Below are 19,262 nucleotides of genomic sequence, written 5' to 3'. Positions count from 1 at the left end.
TTGTTATGGTTTTTTTTAGCTGCTTTTTAACATTCATAGTACCCTTTTGTGAGTAATAAATTTACTAATCATATACATCCAGATACACACCCAAAGTTATTTACAAAATTAAGCTCAGCTTTCTGGGAAGGAAAATCAATCAAATAGCATCATCACTACATCTGCATTTTGACCTGTGTAATTAAACAGTGTTGTATGGAAACCACTAAATTATGCAGTAACAAGGGTATGGTTTGGTGACATCTGTTGACAGTTAAGTCATGGTGTACAGTCCTAAATGGTTTTTTGGTATCCACATGAGGTAATTAATCTCTCTGCATCCCTGCCCAGATCCCATGTTAGGTCTGGGATGTATGAACACTAGGCTGATCACATTGTAATTCTGTATGGAATTACAATACCAAAGTATGTGTTTGTGGTGGGTCTCCATTTTGTTCTGACACAGAACTGGATACCCATGAAAAAGGTCAAATGGAGATCTGGCATTCATTTCACTACTTGTAAGACATAGTCTTGAGAATATGTAATGCAAATAACTGCTTTCCAGAAAACTGAAAGGAAATGATTGCATTTGAGTACAATGTATTATACAACAATAGTTTAGTGTGCATGAAATTTAAAGCTGCTGGCTTTCCAAATTTTTTTTTTTATAGTAGATTTGATTTATTTATTTTTTAAAACATTGTACCCCCTCTGTATTGCTTTGTGGGATATTCTTAAAAGCTGAGATTTAAGTCAGAAAGTGAAAAATCCTAATGGCAATAGTTGTAAGATGTTGAATTCTCTAGTAAGGTACTCTAGTTTAATGTGTTTATTGATTTGTCCTTAATGTTCTGTCTTCATGAGCATTACATGTTATTATGTTATTTTACCATAGTAGTGCTTGTTTTCTACCCATCATGATCTTATAGTTCCTTAGGAGCATCAGTATTAAGTCTTAAAGTCTGCAGTGGTGTCTCTGTTTTATACAATGAATAAATCAGTCTGGGTTTTATGTAGGCGAAGACATCTACCTTCTTCACCCAGTAATCTAGCACAGGACTTTGCTTGTAGCAGGCATTTAATTAATTGGGGGGGGTGTTGTTTTTTAAGGTATGAATGAGTGAATGGCAAACAGCACTAGCTAGCTAACTAGTTGATTTAACTATAAAATTAGATAAATTAATATACTCATTCATTTATGTATTTCAAGGGGGTATTCAAAGCCTCTAGAAAGGTTTGATGTTTTTGAGAGAAGCTTTTGAAAGTAGTCTAATATTTTCAGTTAACAATAAGGTCAAATATGGCTCAAGCAGTGTTTCATTCACCTTCCCTGATGCCAGACTGGAAAATTAGGACTGTCACAGTAGAGAAGGATCAGTGATGGAAATCTTTGTCTGTAAAGTTGCTTCAGGCAAAGGAAGATATGGAAGAACTTTGTTTCACAAAAACCTAACAGCAAAGGATGTGGTCAAGACAACAACCCTTGAGGATAGACCCCTGATGACTTCCCTCCAAAGATCCCTGTGTCCCCTGCACCACTGTTCTGTCTGGTCAAACCTGGCAGGATAGGAACAAGAAATTAATTCTTCTGTGACTCCATCCTCACTATGTGGCTTTTGAGAAGCTACCATTTGAACTCCTGATTTATAAAATCCCAATATCAGTGCTAACTGACTTAGTCAGGGTAATGAAAAGTAATTTAAGGCTTTAAAAGAAAATCCATGGTTTTATACAGAGTTGCCATAAGAATATTTGTTTCCTGCTTTAGTGGTTATTTCAAGACCAGAAATGCAATAATATATACGGTTAGTCTATATGGTTTCTTTTAGTATTCCGAAAAAGAATGATTGGTTTTCAAAAAAAGACAACTTTTTTTTTTTTTTTTTTTTTTTCATTTTAAATGGGGGAAAAGGGGGGGAAGAAAAAAAAAAAAAAATTTTTTTTTTTTTTTCATTTTAAATGGGGGAAAAGGGGGGGAAGAAAAAAAAAAAAAAATTTTTTTTTTTTTTTCATTTTAAATGGGGGAAAAGGGGGGGAAGAAAAAAAAAAAAAAATTTTTTTTTTTTTTTTTTTTTTTTGCTTCACAGCCTTTTCCTCCATTGAAACTGAAAAAGAAAAAAAAATTTTGCAAGCTTTCTTGAAAGTGCAGACAAAATTGGCATTTCACTTATGGGAAAATTTTGCAAAATTACACTGACTAAAAGTGATTTTTGTTTTGGCTTTCCTGCGAAGCAATCCAGAAAGGCCAAAAATTACTGGCATTGCTTTTGTGTAAAACTTTTCACATAGACTCTGCTTATAATTCAGCCAACTACATAATTCAGGTCATCATTGACACATATCCACACATTGGAGCTGGTCAGTACACAGAAAGTTGTCATGAAATGTGGTACAATATTATCATATGGACAGACCAAACCACACAGATTACAGCTAAGGAAATTTTGTATTAACATGCTTGGGAACAGGCCTTCCTGAGCTGACCCTGCCCCTACCCACCCTCAGTGGGAAAGCCAATTGCTTACTGATTATGGCAGCGACATCACTTGGCAAACAATTTTGGCCTGAACTCAATGTGTGACATCAGGCTCCTTTAGGGTTTTCCACATAAAATGAATTCTCCAAAGAAAACACAGAATTTGAGCCTTAATTTGAAATCCACTATTACATCCTGTAAGGTCTCATTAACCACCTCTATCATGTATTTCTTAATTTTTATTTAATTTCCAAGTAGATATTAGCCAACACTTAAAATACAAGCACTAAGCCTTCTCAGTGTTTTTTCAGAGTTTCTATCAGATAGTTCCTTTGTAGCTATCCTTGCCCAACCCCGCATTTATAGGGTTTATGGTATCGCTGTACTGACGGTCACTAATTTGGAAGTGGTTTACAGCACTTTGTTTGAGAAAGAAAGTAAACATTATTCTTTGACCCCTTAGGACAAGTTAGTCTTGCTTTTGTGAGGGGTGGCAATGTACTTGAGAGGAAGTACTCTTACAAAAATTTGAAGGATTCAGTGATGATGTGTGTTTTGCCTTGTCACCCATAAATGACACATTACTGGTATTTCTCACTCCTTTGTGTAAACATGTCCTCTGAGTATATTTACTTGAAATCATTGGAGTTTCCCCCATTCCCCATTTTGTTAGGTGTGTTCATTTAATACTTTGATGCACATGGCCTTAAAGCAGGTGGAAGTCAGTTGTGCCTCATGAGGCCTGTTGTCTCCCTGAGGGAGGAAGGCGGGCAGCAAGCGTAAATGCAAATGCACCAGCAGTACCCAGAGAAGGGGAATTGGAGAATCATAGGGAAGCAAGGGAAGAATTATCTTTGCAACATTTACGTTGAAAATAGGTTTAATATTCTCATATCCAGAGAGTTTCATCTGGAAGCTGTTCCTTGGCAAATGGAAATAGGTGAATATTTTCTTGTCTTCTGGAATGGCTAAACAGGGAATTAGGGACACTCTTTAGTCACTTTTTCTTATTGCTTGTTCAGTTTAATTACTCAAGACAAAGAAACTTTTTGTCCTATAAAGCTAAAAAATATGATCTCTTAACTTCTTCCTCTTAAACTCATTTGATGCATATAAAATTACCATTCTTAATATATTGATTCCATGGTGTACACTCTACATTTATCCCACTATTTTTCTTTTTGTTCAGCACATGGCTTTTATTCCCACTGATCTTTTATTCCCATTTTTCAGTGTTGTTCCTCTTTGTTGTCTTGGTTTAAATAACTTTGCTAGCTTCCTCCAATGTTACAGTGTTGCTTCTGATTTTTTTTTAAGCATAATTAATTATACCTATTTTTGGGGTACAGTGTTGACTACCGTCACCTGTGTACAAAATGTGATGTTAACAATATTATTAGCATATTCATTATCACAAATTGTAATTATTCTTTATGCCCCTTACCCAATATCTTCCCAATCCCCACTCCCTCCCTCCTCCCACCTCTAGTAAACACAGATTTGTTCTCTCCTTCCGAAAGTTCAACGTGTTATTGTGGTTCATTCTTTTCTTTCTTTCTTTCTTTCCTCCTTTCTTAGCACCCACGTATGAGTGCTAAGTAAAAGTGGTATATATACACAATGGAATACTAGTTTCTTTCTTCCTTTCTTAGCACCCATGTGTGAGTGCTAAAAAAAAGTGGTATGTATGCACAATGGAATATTACTATGAGTGATGACAGGCAGTATTTCTCTTTCTGCATCTGGCTTATTTCACTTAACATAGTTTTTTCTAAGTTCATCTATGTTGCTGCAAATGGTAGAATTTCACTCTTTTTTATGGTTGAGTAGTGTTCCATTGTGTATATATACCACTTTTTCCTTATCCAGTTGTCCATTGATGGACATTTAGGTTGGTTTCAACTCTTGGCTATTGTAAATACAGCTGCTATGAACATGGGAGTACAGATATTCCTTCAACATTATGAGTCCATTCCTTTGAGTATATACCCAGAAGTGGAATTGCTGATTCATATTGTAGTTCTATCTGTAATTGTCTGAAAAACCTCCATACTGTTTTCCATAATGGCTGTACTACTTTGCAGACCCACCAACAATGTAGAAGAGTTCCCCTTTCTCCACATCCTCACCAGCATTTGTTATCCTTGGTCTTTTTTATAATGGCCAGTCTAACAGGGTCAGATGATATCTCAATATGGTTTTGATTTGTATTTCCCTGGTGATTAGTGATGCTGAACATTTTTTCATGTACCTGTTAGCAATTCAGATATCTTTCTTTGATAAATGTTTACTCACCTCCTTTGCCCATTTTTTAATTGGGTTATTTGGTTCTTTACTGTTAAGTTGTTAGAGTTCTTCATAAATTCTGGATATCAATCCCTTGTCAGGTGTGTAGTTGGCAAATATTTTCTCCCAAGACATGAAGTAGGTTGTCTTCTTATTTCCTTTGTTGTGCAGAAGCTTTTTAGTTTGATATAATCCCATTTGTTTGTTTCTTTTGTTGCTTGTGCTTTTGGGGTCTTATTCATAAAGTCTTTGCCCAGTCCTGCTTTCTGAAGTGTTTCCCTTATGTTTTCTTTTAGTTGTTTTATGGTCTCGGGTCTTATACTTAAAAGTTTCTAATCCATTTTGAGTTGATTTTGGTATATAGCAAGAACTACAGATGTAGTTTCATTCTTCTGCATATGGATGTCCAATTTTCCCACCACCGTTTATTGAAGAGAGTCTTTTCCCCAAGTGTTGCTTCTGATTAGCCCTCCCGAGCCTTCTTCCAGAAAATAGTAGAGATACACAGTGAATACTAGAACTACACCCCAACAGCCCTTTTCCTTCTCACCCAAAAATGGTATCATCTTGCCTTCCCTGTTAATGTGGTAGTAAGCCCCTTGGGCAGGGACAGCCTGTACCTCTTTGTTCTGTAGCAGACAACACTCTAACCTTCGTCGGTAAATGTTCATAATAATGAGAGATGAAAGAAAGTGTCTGTGTTCAGCAAGTTAGTGCCAAATAAGTATGGAGGCCAAATGAGGCCTCTAGTGCCAAACCTCAGGGGTTCAAAATAATGTTTAATATAACATTGTCTTATTGAATAACAAATCTTATATTGTCTGAGTCAAATCTTCACTTGGTGCCAGATTTCTTGTGCTTTTTTAATCTGCCCCTGTAGATATTTCAAAGTTCATGATGGGCAAATTAACAAGTACCATCCCACCTACCACCCCACTGCCATACAGTGAGTACAAAACAAACATCCTGGAAAAAATGGACTGGGTGTGAGGGCCATGGATTCTCTGGCACTCTGAACAAGTTTTGCCATTAGCCCAGATATTAATGGAACTTCAGTTACCTAGCTAAAATATGAATTGGAAGTAATTCAGTAACTGCTGAATAAAGCTGTTGAGATTACTAGTATTTTAGAAGGGGAAGGTCATAGGTAATTCTTTTTTTTCTGCATTTTTCTGTGATTGTTAGAACCTAGCATCATTGGCTCTGTAACTCATAAAAGTACACATGAAAATAACAAAAGTGAAATAAATACCAAGTAAAAATTTCTGACTCTGCGAAGATTGGTTATTTTCTATCTTTGCAGTATTGATAAAGATGGTTAATTGTCCTTTCAGTTTACTGTGAATACTTATATATTCTAAGGTGATTCAGAATACAGGTTCAAAGTGGAACAAAATAACCTGCCCTGCATATGGTTATAAAATGTTTACCAATCAAACTCTCCTTTTTTCGCAGCCAAGCTTCTCAAAGTACTTTTTGAACTTCTACATTCTCATTTTTTATTTATTCTTAAAAGCATTGCAGTTTGGCTTCCGACCTGACTGCTTTATCGAAATGTCTCAGTAAGTTTCCCAGTGTCTTTCTTGTGGCCAAATCCTGGGATATTTCTCATCCTTTTCTGCATTACTTGGTGCTATTTGAGTGTTCACTCTTTTCTGAAAGTCCTTCCTTGCTTCATTTCATTGCCTTCTTTCTCTTCTGGTTCCTCAACCTCCCACCATTCTTTCTCAGCTTCCTTTCTTGACCCTTTTCCTCCTGAAAACCACCAAGCATTGCTATATTCTAGGCTTCTCTTCTCGGCATTCTTTCTCCTCCCTATACCAACACCCATAGCTTCACTCACTGCAAATCCGTATTCCCAGCCCATCCTTTTCCTGACTATTTTTCTGACTGTGGGATGTATCTATACATATCTTTCTTCCCACTGGACACTGGAATACATGAACGTACCTCATACTCACCATGACTAAAACAGGACTCATCTCCTACCCACCCCTCCACACACAAGTCATCCTCCTGGATCAAAATCCTGCAGCAGCAAAAAGCTGTGCCCCGTTTCCATATTCTGTATCTTGGTGAATAGCCAGGAGTGCTTCTCAGTAATTCCCTGTTTCCCTTGCTCTGCTGTCCAGTCTCACCAGTCACTAATTTATATAGACTATACATCATGAATATTTGCTGTTTATACCCCCTCCTCTCTAATACCATGACCACTAGAATGCATCCCCTAGGTATTTGCCTCCTACATGGGCTACCTCCTCCATTCTTTCCTCTGTGTGGCCTTAATGTTGTTTTAAGAAAGCATACCTGATCATCTTGTTCCTCCTCTCACAGTTTTTTATCTGCTGCTTCTTTCCAATAGTATAATGTCCAACTGCCCATGGCCAGCCTTTCCTTTTCTCATTCTGCACTCACAGTCTGTGCTGTAGCCATGTGGAAAGCTTGAGTTCCCTCAGTACCCATGCTTTTTTCTTTTTTTTGGGGGGGGGACCAGTAAGGGGATCGCAACCCTTGGCTTGGTGTCGTCTGCACCACGCTCAGCCAGTGTGCGCACCGGCCATCCCTATATAGGATCTGAACCCGTGGCGCCACGGGGCCGGCCCAGTACCCATGCTTTTTTTCTCACCTCTATGCTGTTACTCTTATTTCTCCCGTTGCCTTGATTAGAGTTTCCATTCTAGTTTGACTAGGGACTAGACCCCTGTTGTCTCCTCTGCGCAGCTTTCACAGGACACTCTCTTGTGGAGTTAGGTGGCCAGCATTTGTGCTTCCATAGTCCTTATCACACCCAGTTATTCTTGCATTGTATTGACAATGTCTTTTTTTTTTTTAAAGATGGCCAGTAAGGGGATCTTAACCCTTGACTTGGTGGTGTCAGCACCACGCTCTCCCAAGTGAGCTAACCAGCCATCCCTATATAGGGATCCGAACCCGTGGCCTTGGTGTTATCAGCACCACACTCTCCCAAGTGAGCCATGGGCTAGCCCTGACAATGTCTTTAAACATATCCTTTTCCTCACCATGGACTGTGAGATCTTTGAGAACAGAGGCTGTGTCGTATTCATCCTTGTATCTCTGACGCCTGGTACAGTGCCTAGCCCATAGTGCGAGGTTAGTAATAGTTTGCAGAATGGGTCATTGTTTGATCCAAAGCAGTCTTACCTTTCACATTCCTGTTCTAGTAAGCTTATGAATTCATCACTCTTCTCCATGTATTCTTTATGTTTTCTCTTTTCTTCCTCCAACTCCAATATGGTTTGCCTATGGGATTTTTCTACCATTAAAAGCTCTTCCAAGATTCGTCTGTAAGATTCTTTATGTTTTTCCACAACTTTGTCCAACTACAAAAGAAAATACATTTATAGCCTGTTAACTTCAGATTGTTCATAATACTGCCATGTTTCACTTTTTTTTTTTAGAAATGTTTCTGTTTTAGCTAATTAATTCAGTAATGGGTTTTTGATCTCCTTGTTTAGTTTTATCATTACTCTTGTTAATGGATACTTTTTGGTGTATTTCAACACAAATGTGGTCTTTTTATAGTTACCAAATTTTTTTTTTTTTTTTTTTTTTTTTTTTTTTTTTTCCGTGTCCGGCCACGGATCGCACCCCTCAGTGTTGCCCCCGTACCGGACCGGGGACCGGCAATGGGATCGCAAGCCTCGGTGTTGCTCCCACGCCTCGCTCAGCCAGTGAGCGGGAGCCGGTCTGTACGTGGGATCCGAACCCTCGGGCGGGAGCGCCGCCGCGCTTCCCAAGCGGCGCACTATCCAGTGCGCCACCGGGCCGGCCCTAGTTACCAAATTTTTCCAGGGAGAATAATCTGTGCCTCTTTGGGTATCAGAACAATTTCCACATATTCCCTTTCTGACATTCTCACTTCTCTCTCCAGGAAAACTATATTAAAGGCCTGATAGGAGGTGAGAGGGTCCTTGCACAGTGTTTAATTCTGCATCTGCCCTAGCTGATGTCTTCTGCCCCAGCCTGCACTATAGTACTCTCTGCCAGTGTATGCCTCTCGGATTCCTTGCTCTAGTTTTTATTTTATTACACATCAAGATATTTCCATTAACGGGCCGGCTTGGGAAGCGCGGCAGGAGCTCCCTCCGAGGGTTCGGATCCCACATACAGACCGGTTCCCGCTCACTGGCTGAGCGAGGCGTGGGAGCAACACCGAGGGTTGCGATCCCGTTGCCGGTCCCGGTCCGGTACGGGGGCGACACTGAGGGTTGCGATCTGTTGCCAGACACAAAAAAAAGACAAAAAAAAAAAAGATATTTCCATTAAGATAGATAAGTAGATAATCAATTCTGTGTTGGCGTGCAGTGTAAATGTGACCAAATGTAAGCAGTAAGTTCTTTCTGGTTTCCATAACACCCTACTTATATCTTTATTATAAAACGATCACCCTGTGCCTGATTTATGTGTCTCATACTAGACTGTGAACTCCCTGAGGGCAGGGCCTACATCCCATTTTTCTTAAATTCTTAGCTTCTAACAGAGTGCCTTGCTTATAATAGGGACCCAGTATAAGTTTACAAATTGAAAACAAAACAAGGAAGCAAGGAATCAAGAGAGAAAGGAGGGAGGGGGGCTGATTAAAGCAAAAGTGGCTCAGTATCTTTTGCCAGTGATAAGATCAATTAAGAATATGGTTTTGAAAATATATGACTTTCTAAATTAAATACTAGATGCCGTAACTGATAATTTGTTTGATTTCTGCCCTTTGCCTTTATTGTAAAAGATTGAAAATTTGTGACTGATTGTGAATTTAAAGCCAATTTAAATTGTACATCCTGAAAAGTCTGTACTTGACTAGGAATTCAGGACACAAAATGATTGTCATTTTAGAAGAAGAATAGAACTGAGGTGTCCCAACATTTAGAACTCAGTGAATTCTCTCTTCTATGATGTGTAAGCTGTTTTGTTTTCTAATGTGGATTTATTTTGGTGAGTTAGCACACACACACAAAATACTTCATTATGCCATACAATTGTTAATGATTTTTAACAAGTGTAGCCAGACCTTTTGTGGAAGCTGAAACTGCAAAGTTGTATTGCCTGCTGGCAGAGTCACTGTTAACTCATGACCATATTCTGAGAGGAAGGCTATAGTGTTGATAGTCATGGAGGAGAGTCTCAAGTCACAGCAACCCTCTGAAAATTCCGTCTTACAGTTGCCCAAACATTAGAGTGTATTGTAAGGGAAATTCAAATCAACTGCTCTTGGAATTAGAAAGTGAAATAGTGATAGAATCAGCCTCAATTTAGACAAGTTATCAATTGACTTAGAAAAAGATTGACCTTAGAATTAATAAATGAATAATTACAGTAGACAAAGTAGTTTTCCTTAGACAGCTTCTTGTAATTGTCCGGACATGATAGAAGGCTTATTTAATCCACTCTTGCTGTCCATTGTGCTTTTTCCTCCTTATATATTGGTGATTGATTGATCGATTGATTGATTGTTATGTAGGGACTAGGAAGGAAGACTGGAAAGAATCAATGACCATCATTTATTACATGACCACTTTTAGTGGTCTCATTTCCTCCAGCCTCACCTCCTTCCAGTCCGGCCTCATCACTGACAGCATGGTCTACCACCAGTGGGATTATTCCACTCTCCTGTGGCAGGGCCAAAAGGCCCTTCACCAACTGCACCTTCTGCCACTTCAGCCTCATTTTCACTCCATACCTTCCCACCTTTCTCACCAAACTTTTAGCCACACTGGATTTCAGGCAGTTCTTAGAACTCACTATAATGCTTCAAGACTGCTTTTTTCAGTGCTGAGACCTAGAGAACTTTTTCCCCTTCTTCCAGAACTTTTCCTTTTCTTTCTCTGATCACTCCTGGGCAGAATCATTTGCTTCTTCCTATGAGTGAGATGCCTAAGTCTCTGGGTTTTCCTTCTGTCACATTCTGTGAATCTTGAAGGATGACTTGAATTTACTATATCCTGTTCAGTACAGCTAACAAGGATCTCATGTTTGTCACAGCAATAATTGGAAAGCTGTCAAACAGTGACCTGGCAGAGGAAAAATTCCCAAAGAAAGAGTTACTGATTCTAGAGATGTTTTAACTTGTATTTAAAGTATTATTCTATGACTTCATTTTTGCATGCCCAGAATGCTTCTTAGGAAATATGCCTGTGGTTCTCACTTCAGTCTCTTCCCCATTCCTGATGTATCAAATAATGGATCTGATCCTCCCTGAACTCATGTGAGTTTGGCCAAGACACTTGACCATGCAATATACTTTAGGTTGTTCATTTATAAATTGAGTGGCTGGACTTGATGATTTCTAAGGTTAATTCTAGTGCCACAGTTTTCTCAAGGCAACAAGTATTTATTTAAAGTGCCTGTTCTGCTATATGTACCTAGTACTGTGATAGTTGCCATGGAGAGTACAAGAGAAGTTTGAAGTCTAAAATAAACATACGTTAAACAATTAGGAGCAGTGTAAGGTGATGTATTATTAAGTACTAAGGGATTATCAGAGAATGACTGCCCCTTTTTTATCTATCCCCACTCACAGATTGAATGCAGACCTGGGAAAGAAAACAGGAAGATTTGTCAGGCATTACAGGGGGTCCCAGGCAGAAAGATTGAAAAGATGACTTCCTAATGTTTCCTGTACAATGACAAGCTTCCTGCTTATCAGTTTAACCTCCATCATGTCATAACCCAATCACTAATTCTAGGGTACTTTAAAAAGTTTGTGGAAAAATGAACTTGAAAAATAATACAAATCTTTCCATGAACCTTTTGAAGACCCCTGGTACAGTACAACTCCTTGCCTCAGATGAATGAGCATAGGGTGTTTCATTAGGTTGGATTTTTTGTGATCCTTCCAAAAATGATGAGAAGGAGTGAAGAACAGAGAGGTTTTTCATCTTTTTGCTTTTGGTTGCTTAATATTAGTTTAGAAAATAATAATGACCTTTTTTTTGTCTTTTTTTTTTTTTACTGACCGGTAACGGGATCGCAACCCTCGGTGTCGCACCTGTACTGGGGACCGGCAACGGGATCTCAACCCTCGGTGTTGCGCCCGCACCGCGCTCAGCCAGTGAGCAGGAACCGGTCTCCATATGGGATCCGAACCCTCGGTGGGAGCGCCGCAGCGCTCCCAAGCGGCGCACTCTCCAGTGAGCCACCGGGCCGGCCCAAAATGACCTTTTTTTAATACACCCCAGTTCACAGATCACCCTTATTTGAATTTGATCTTTTTCTTCTACACTATGGCCTTAGTTCTCCTGTTCTTTTCCATTGTTCTTTGTAGATTGTCTTTTTCTTTGACTGTCTTTTTTTTTTTTATTACTCTGAATATGCTGGTAGGAATAAAGCTAATCCACAGAGCAAATAGATTGTTTGACCTTTTTAGCAAATCAAAGGTGATCAAATATGCTGTTTATAAAGTGCCCCTTCTTTCTTGTCTGTACTGAAACCTGGTTTTCCTTGATACCACTGGAATCCTGAAATAGAGACTGCTTGTTTCTTCATTGGCTCAGCATCTCAGACTCTAGAAATGGGGGCATAATTCTTACGGCTCTGCACTGCCACTGCCAGACCTTCTGAAAGCATATCCTTTTTTCATCCTCAATCTGGTGGTCATCTTCTCTCATTCTTGTCTTAGTCATCTGCTTAGCTTCAGGTCAGTGCCCCACCAATATTTCTTTCCATGCTCAATCTTGGCAGCATTCTGGCTGATTTTCTGATTTAGCAGGACTTTCCATGTGGCTCTTTTCCTTATGTCTAGTCAGCATCGGTTCTCTTTTCAAGGCACCTATCTGAAGCTCATGCTATTTTCTCAAAGTATTGGGTCTAGGCACATCCTTACCTTGTAATTCTTGTCTTATTCTTGAGACGAGTCTATCAAACATGAATACTCTATTTTTTCTTCCACTTCTGATACTCATAACGTACCTATGTCCTTCTACATTCTTAATCTCTTCACCTGTGTGTTTGTTTTCCTCCATCTCTTTTATGTCCTTCTAGCCCTTGTTCTACCTACAATTCTCTCTTTTTTATGTGTTTGATCCCACCTCTGTCCCTTCAAACTGTGTCTACAAACATGATTAAGTCTCCCTCTTCTAAAAACATGCACATATGTACACACACAGAAAGAGAAAGAGGGGCAAGATTTGCCATGAAGTTAGTTAATGAAGCTTAAGTTTCAGTGTTCTTCAGTAATATGGGCACCTTCCAAGGCTGTGTGAGGGCCCTAGCAATATGTTCACTTAGTCAAAATTTTGTAAAATCAGCAAAACATGTTGTAATCTGTTCAGACCTCTTTTTTCCATTTTGACTTACCTTCCATCATACTTCCTTTTTTGTCAGGTTTTGGAAAGGCTATGAATATTTTGGGGTCCTGCTAAAGGAAAGTTCATTTGATGTTTAGAGCCATATATTATATGGCTCACAGTTACTTCCTGTATAGTTAAGTTATTGCTAGGGAGCTTGGTGTAGGAAAGATTTCCAGAAATGCTTTTACTGGCCACTGTGCCAGCTCACCCAGCCATTTTGAATAATTTAATGGTCAGTCGTTACATTGCAGAATGAATATGTCCTTTGGTTCCCAGCACTGGAAGTTTGCGTATTGTAGGGAAAAAGGTTTCAAAATGTATGAAGCCAGAAGCTAGTCTGTGAAAATTTTCTCTTTTAGTTCTTAGCTTCAGAATTTCTCTTTCTTCCATTTAACTTCATCCATGCATTTGAGTGCTTTTTATATTTTATCTAACATTTTAATATATTTTGGGGGATATGATTTCATGATTTGTAGTCTACAAGATTGCCAGAAATGGAATTTCTTTATGTTCTACCTGACTGATTCCTCCTCATCTTCTGGATCTTGGCTTTCCTGATTCTTCTATCTATATTTGATCCCTTGATTATACTACCTCATAGTACTCTGTGGTTGTATACTTGTTTATGCCATCATTTGTTTTCTGCCACTCTCTTAGATATTAAACACCCTGGAGGTGGGAACCACAACTATTTCTATACATGAGCTCATCAATAAGTATTAATTCAGTAAATGAATAAAATGAAATTTAAAAGCTAAATTATGCAGTTGCTTAAAATAAGTACTTTTAAGTATGATAACAATTGCCCTAAGATCCTGCTAATAATGTGCTGAGATTCTTTTATTCTAGTACCTTGACAGATCCAAAATGTTGCTGTATTTTTTGTGATATATTGTTTGGAAGAACTAAGAATATATTAGGCCATGAACTCAAGTGTCTTTTAAGGAAACTTCCAATATAGGACGCTAGGTTGGAAGGGAATAGGAAGTTAAAACTATTGTAGATTTTGAACTCTTGCTTCTTCCCTCCCTCTTGACAACACCTCTAACCTATTTCCCCATCCCCATCCTTTGTTCTAGCTCATAGGCCTCCACCAGTTTTTCATCTTAAGTCAGTGTTACTACCATGTAATGTAACTTAGAGCAGTTTATTCTAAGTTATTTTGTCTTAAGAACTATATAAATCCCCTCTAGCTCACCCTAGACATGATTGAGTTTTTAGATTTTTCACAAAGAACATTATGAGGAAAATAAAAGGGAGAGGGTTGTTAACACTCCAGCATGAGGGAAGACAAAAGGACACTTTTTAGCATACAGATTCTTATTCTGTTTTTATTTATTTATTTATTTTTTTGTCCTTTTTGAGACCGGCCGCACCGCGCTCAGCCAGTGAGCACTGTGAGCGCACCGGTCATCCCTAAATAGGATCTGAACCCGCGGCGGGAGCGCTGCTGCACTCCCAGCACTGCACTCTCCCGAGTACGCCACGGGCTCGGCCCATTATTCTGTTTTTATTAAGGTGCAGCCAGGGCTGGTCTTAGTGGGAACACTGTCCTCCCTCCCTTTCTTTTCTTCAGCCCTATCTAGTGAATGCTAGTTAGAATTCATCTTTTATGTTTGTTCTCTGAGTGTCACCCTTTCACTCATTACTTCCTAGATATAGGAAAACAACTGAAACGTTGTATAGTTTGAGGTATATGGGCTTCAAGAAATTAGATACACTGATAGCTGAGGGGAGAGAAATCTACAAGGGGAAATAGAAAGAAACAAGAAAATTGGCACATCATGGATGTGGGAATGTGAGGGCTATGTGGGGGGGGGGGGTATATCTGTTGGGGGAGCAGTCAAAGAAGGTTGGATTTGTAAACCCAGGCAAGATTATGGACAACCTTCAGGGGCATTTTGCAGAGTTAGGATTGCAAGCATTTGCAGAGAGTCGGGGAATTTCCAATTTGCATGTGTGCAATAGAATTATTTTGTAAATAAAATTTTTTCTACTGATTTCAACATTAGTTTGGAATCATTCTGTTTCATTTCACACTGAAGTGTTGAGGGATTATGCCATCTGTGGAGTTTTGTTATGGGTATGTTCAGTGATCATTAATTTGCATTAATTTGTGCATGATGCTGTTTCACAGTCAATATGTTAGAAGCCAGTATACAGTTTTAACACTATTGACTAGAATGCAACTTCGGCTCCTTTTGTTTAAAATTTGGATTAAAGCATCAGTCAACAGACTTTGGGTGGTCTCATTCTAACCCTTCAGGGAAGCAGATCCACATGACCAAACTCCTTTATAATTTGGCAAGATGGTAATCTTCTCTCATGAGACACCCAAGACAAGAATAGCAAGGACATTAGAGGTCGGTGCTGAGGTAGGTTGCCAGAGTTTATGTAGGGGAAACTTGTCTAAAACTTTCTTGCACTCTTCAGCCTTAACTCATGCTCCTAATTGTTTCCTTTTGATAAAAATGAAAAATTACGAAATTTTCCATTGAAGTCTTAGAGGAAAACAGAAGAATAAAATAAGGATGACAATGAGTTTCAGAATGTCAGCAAGTAGAATAGCAAGCAGTGCTGTGTCAATGTGCTGCGGTGGCCATGTTGGGACTGCTCTTTTTACCATTGAAATTGCTGGGCACACTTATGGGGTAAAGGTCTTTGCTGTCATTAAATTTTTGAAGGAGGGTGAGTGCAAAGAGCAGGATCTGGCAAAAACCACAGCTGAGCTCTTAAGATGAAGTTGCTTAGAGGCTGCAGGGGAGAAGAGGGCCTTGGTAGCCCCCAGAATCCTACTAACCGGATTCTGTGGACCCACATAGGAGTGAGGGTCCACAACAACTGAAAAAAGGAGCCACTAAGAGGACAGTGAGTCATTTTAAGGGACTGGTGCACGGCCTGCCCCATGGGAATTGTTTGGAGCACAGGTGGTGGTGGAGACGGGCCCACCGGGAGAACACTGGGGCACAGCAAGGACAGCTGATCTGTCCCCCAGTCAGCACAGGACCACTCAGTGGAGACTGGTCAGGAATACAGATCTGCAGGGGGTGCAGTTTGCTGAAAACACTGAAGTCTAGGCCAGAGTTTCTACACAACCCAGGTGTACCAGATCTCATGAGACCCAGAAGTACTTATAAAGTCAACCATTAAAACCTGACCTGCACAAAAAGCCTTCCCCAGGGAATCAGCAGCAAAGCAACAATTTAGCTCAACCACAGAGCTCAAGTGCTGGTCCCCACAGGAAGTTCCCCCATTTTAGAAATAAGCAAAGGACAGCGAATTAGTTCCAGTGCAGAGTTTAAGTGGTGGGAACAGCAAATAATCCAACACAGAACTGGAAGAAAAAACAAAATACCCACAGACTAGAGACAAGTTTGTTATTAACTAGTAAAGGTTTCACATCACCAAAGAACACCTATAAAACCTAGAAGGACCAGAAGTCCCCTGGGCTACCAAGCCAGGGCACAGGGAGGGCTAAGGCCCCAGCCATGCCCCCCAACACCTGCAGCCAGCCCAGCAATGGCCACCGAGCCAACACATTAAGTGCCCCAGGCTCTCCTGAGCCAGGGTGGTGGGGGGCCTCAGGCCTCGGCCATGCTCCCCCAACACCCACAACCAGTCCAGCGATGACCACTGAGCTGCCGCAAGAAGTGCCCCAGGTTCCCGAACTCGGGTAGTGGTGGATGAGGGCTTCAGCTACACCCCCCAACATCTGCACCCAGCCCAGCTATGACCAAGCCACTGCTGGAAGCCCTCTGGTCTCCCCTGCAGGAATGAGGAGGGTGCCACAGGCCTCAACCCCACCCCTCCTCCTTCCTCCTTCTCCCACCCTATTTCCTTCCCCCTTCTTCTCTGCCCCTTCCCCCCAACTGCTCTGCAGCAACATCATAGAATGTAAAAAAAAAAATTTTTTAAAAATAGGAGAGAAAAATATTTTTTGAAGGAAAAGAATATCTAAAATATGTTTTTTAAAAGCCTATTTCTTAGTTCTTCAGATCATTTCTACTCATGCTGAAAATTTCTATAACATAATATCTCAGCATTTTCAAAGAAATTAACCTCTATGGTTTAACTTTATCTGTTTTTATTATAGCCTGGATATCCTTCAAGACCCCAAAAGAAGTATAGATCTATGTGTGTGTGTTCAAGAGTGTGTGTGAGGGTGGGGAGGAATTCTCTTGCATTTGGTACGTTTCAGTCTGATGTCAAGAAACAAACTTGGTGGAAGCATCCTGTCCATGATTCATTCTCCTTTTATTTCCTGTAGAACTTACAGAATTTATCTACTTTGGGTAGGTTTTAAATGCATTTAGAAAGTAAAACTGTAAAGAATCAAAAGGGAGTTATAGGTCATGCTTACCTGCCAGGCCTAGAGCTTGGCTGGCAGGTGAGCTTCTTCTGCCTCCCAGAACACACCCCTGATGTGGTACATACCTCATTCATTGGTTTCTCATAGACGTCCTCCTGCCAAGGGGCAGATTTCACTTGAAAAGCATCTCGCTGGAGAGCCTCTAACACCTTTTTTGGAGTGACAAACCCATACTGAGCTTCCAGCAAAGCCAAGTCCATTTTTTCAGCCTTTAAAATGCCTATGACTTCATCTCGAGCCTGTAGGAACAAAAGGTATTTCAGAAAACCTACTTTATCTAACAGCAGTCTCAGCAAGTGATTTCTTGTGATAGTTGACAGTGTTTTTTCTTCTCTTTCAAATATAAATGAATTATATTTGGTTATAGCACCTTTTGGAAAAGTTACCAAACAAAACTATGTCCCTTCATCTTTCTTACAATCTAATTATACATTATTAATGTTTTTAAAGGTGGTCACTATACAACATTAGGGGATTACTTTTTTTTTTTTTTTTTAAAGATGACCGGTAAGGGGATCTCAAACCTTGGCTTGGTGTTGTCAGCACCACGCTCAGCCAGTGAGCAAACCGGCCATCCCTATATAGGATCCGAACCCCTGGCCTTGGTGTTATCAGCACCGCACTCTACCGAGTGAGCCACGGGCCAGCCTAGGGGATTACTTTTTTTTACTGTGTTTGACAGGCAGGTAACATGATACCCCTCAATAGACTAGCATTTGGGTTTTCAGGAAGTGGGAAATGGGATTCGCCTATATGTGTAGCAGCTGTTTTTATATTTTTATGTAGGTTAATTATGCCAGGGCAAGTCTAGGATCCAGTTCACATAGGGTACAAAAGTGACTATTGTTATTTAAACCAATCCAGAAGTAGTCTGGCATTACTGTTACCAATATGTGCCTGTACAATGAAGCTCATGAGCAGCTTGGGCAAAGGATGTGACCTTTTACAACGCACATGCCAATCATGTGTCATAACAAGAACCCTTTTAGATGTGATTAATTGCCCTTGAGTTGGCAGAAGAGAATTCTGTGTATGTGTACTTGATGTTTGCTTTCATGTACACACAAGTACGAACCACAGATATCTATTTCTGTAGCAGCATGCACACAAAATTCACAAGCAGCCTTCCCTTTGAACCATGATGGGATTAACGCCAGCCCAGCTGACCTGCACTTCTCCCTCCAGAATGCTGAGGAGAAATAATAGATCATCTCTTGAGAGGTCTTCTGCTTGGTGGCTGTTACCTCTGTGTGGCTTCTCTGACTTGGGACTTGGAAGGATTGCATCCAACTCACTGGTGGGGTCTTTGTCTTGCTGACTGTGCCCTTGGAAACTGCAGTCTTTACCATGTCTTGAAAATTGCTTTTGGGCTGAGCCCTCAGTGTCACTACCTTTGGAATGCATTCTTTAAGGCCTGGAAGGAGGGAAGACAATTTGTAACTCTTAATGGACATAAAGTTTTAATAACAGTATCTATTATTGCTTTAACAAGTCTGCATTCTTGTATTTACTGCAGCCAAAAAACTTGATCTTTTTGATGTCTACAGCAGTGAAGGGTATTTGCAGATTCATAAATCACAGTCTTATTTACACTTCTGCTTTTAAAGTCAACATTTTAAAAAATGTGTTCTGCTTTGATTAAGGCCACTTATGTCCATGGGTAAACAGACTGTTTGAACTTAATCCACCAGGCATTCCACCCCGTGGACCCAGGTCATACTTCCAACCACGGCCTAAGTGCTTACTTAAATTAAGACATACTTAACATGATTGTAAAATGGTGAGCTTGCTAATTGGTCTCATTTTCTTTAGATTCACATTATAGTATTTCCTTTGAAAGTTGTTG

At 39.9% G+C, this 19,262-nt stretch overlaps 1 protein-coding gene across 1 annotated transcript in view; it reads right to left on the bottom strand.

Annotated features, from left to right (window-relative positions):
* FILIP1L (filamin A interacting protein 1-like) overlaps nt 1–18,820 on the bottom strand; it is an 89,808-nt gene extending 70,988 nt beyond the window's left edge. Inside the window, 3 exon segments of the mRNA XM_008568409.1 lie at nt 7,907–8,085; nt 17,482–17,655; nt 18,584–18,820. Of these exon segments, the coding sequence (XP_008566631.1) occupies nt 7,907–8,085; nt 17,482–17,655; nt 18,584–18,820 (590 nt within the window).
* Between the last annotated feature and the right edge of the window lie 442 nt (nt 18,821–19,262).

This window comes from Galeopterus variegatus, unplaced genomic scaffold, assembly GCF_000696425.1.
Source record: "Galeopterus variegatus unplaced genomic scaffold, G_variegatus-3.0.2 Scaffold408, whole genome shotgun sequence".
NCBI classification, from domain to species: Eukaryota; Metazoa; Chordata; class Mammalia; order Dermoptera; family Cynocephalidae; genus Galeopterus; species Galeopterus variegatus.
This window is presented reverse-complemented; position numbering and strand designations above follow the sequence as displayed.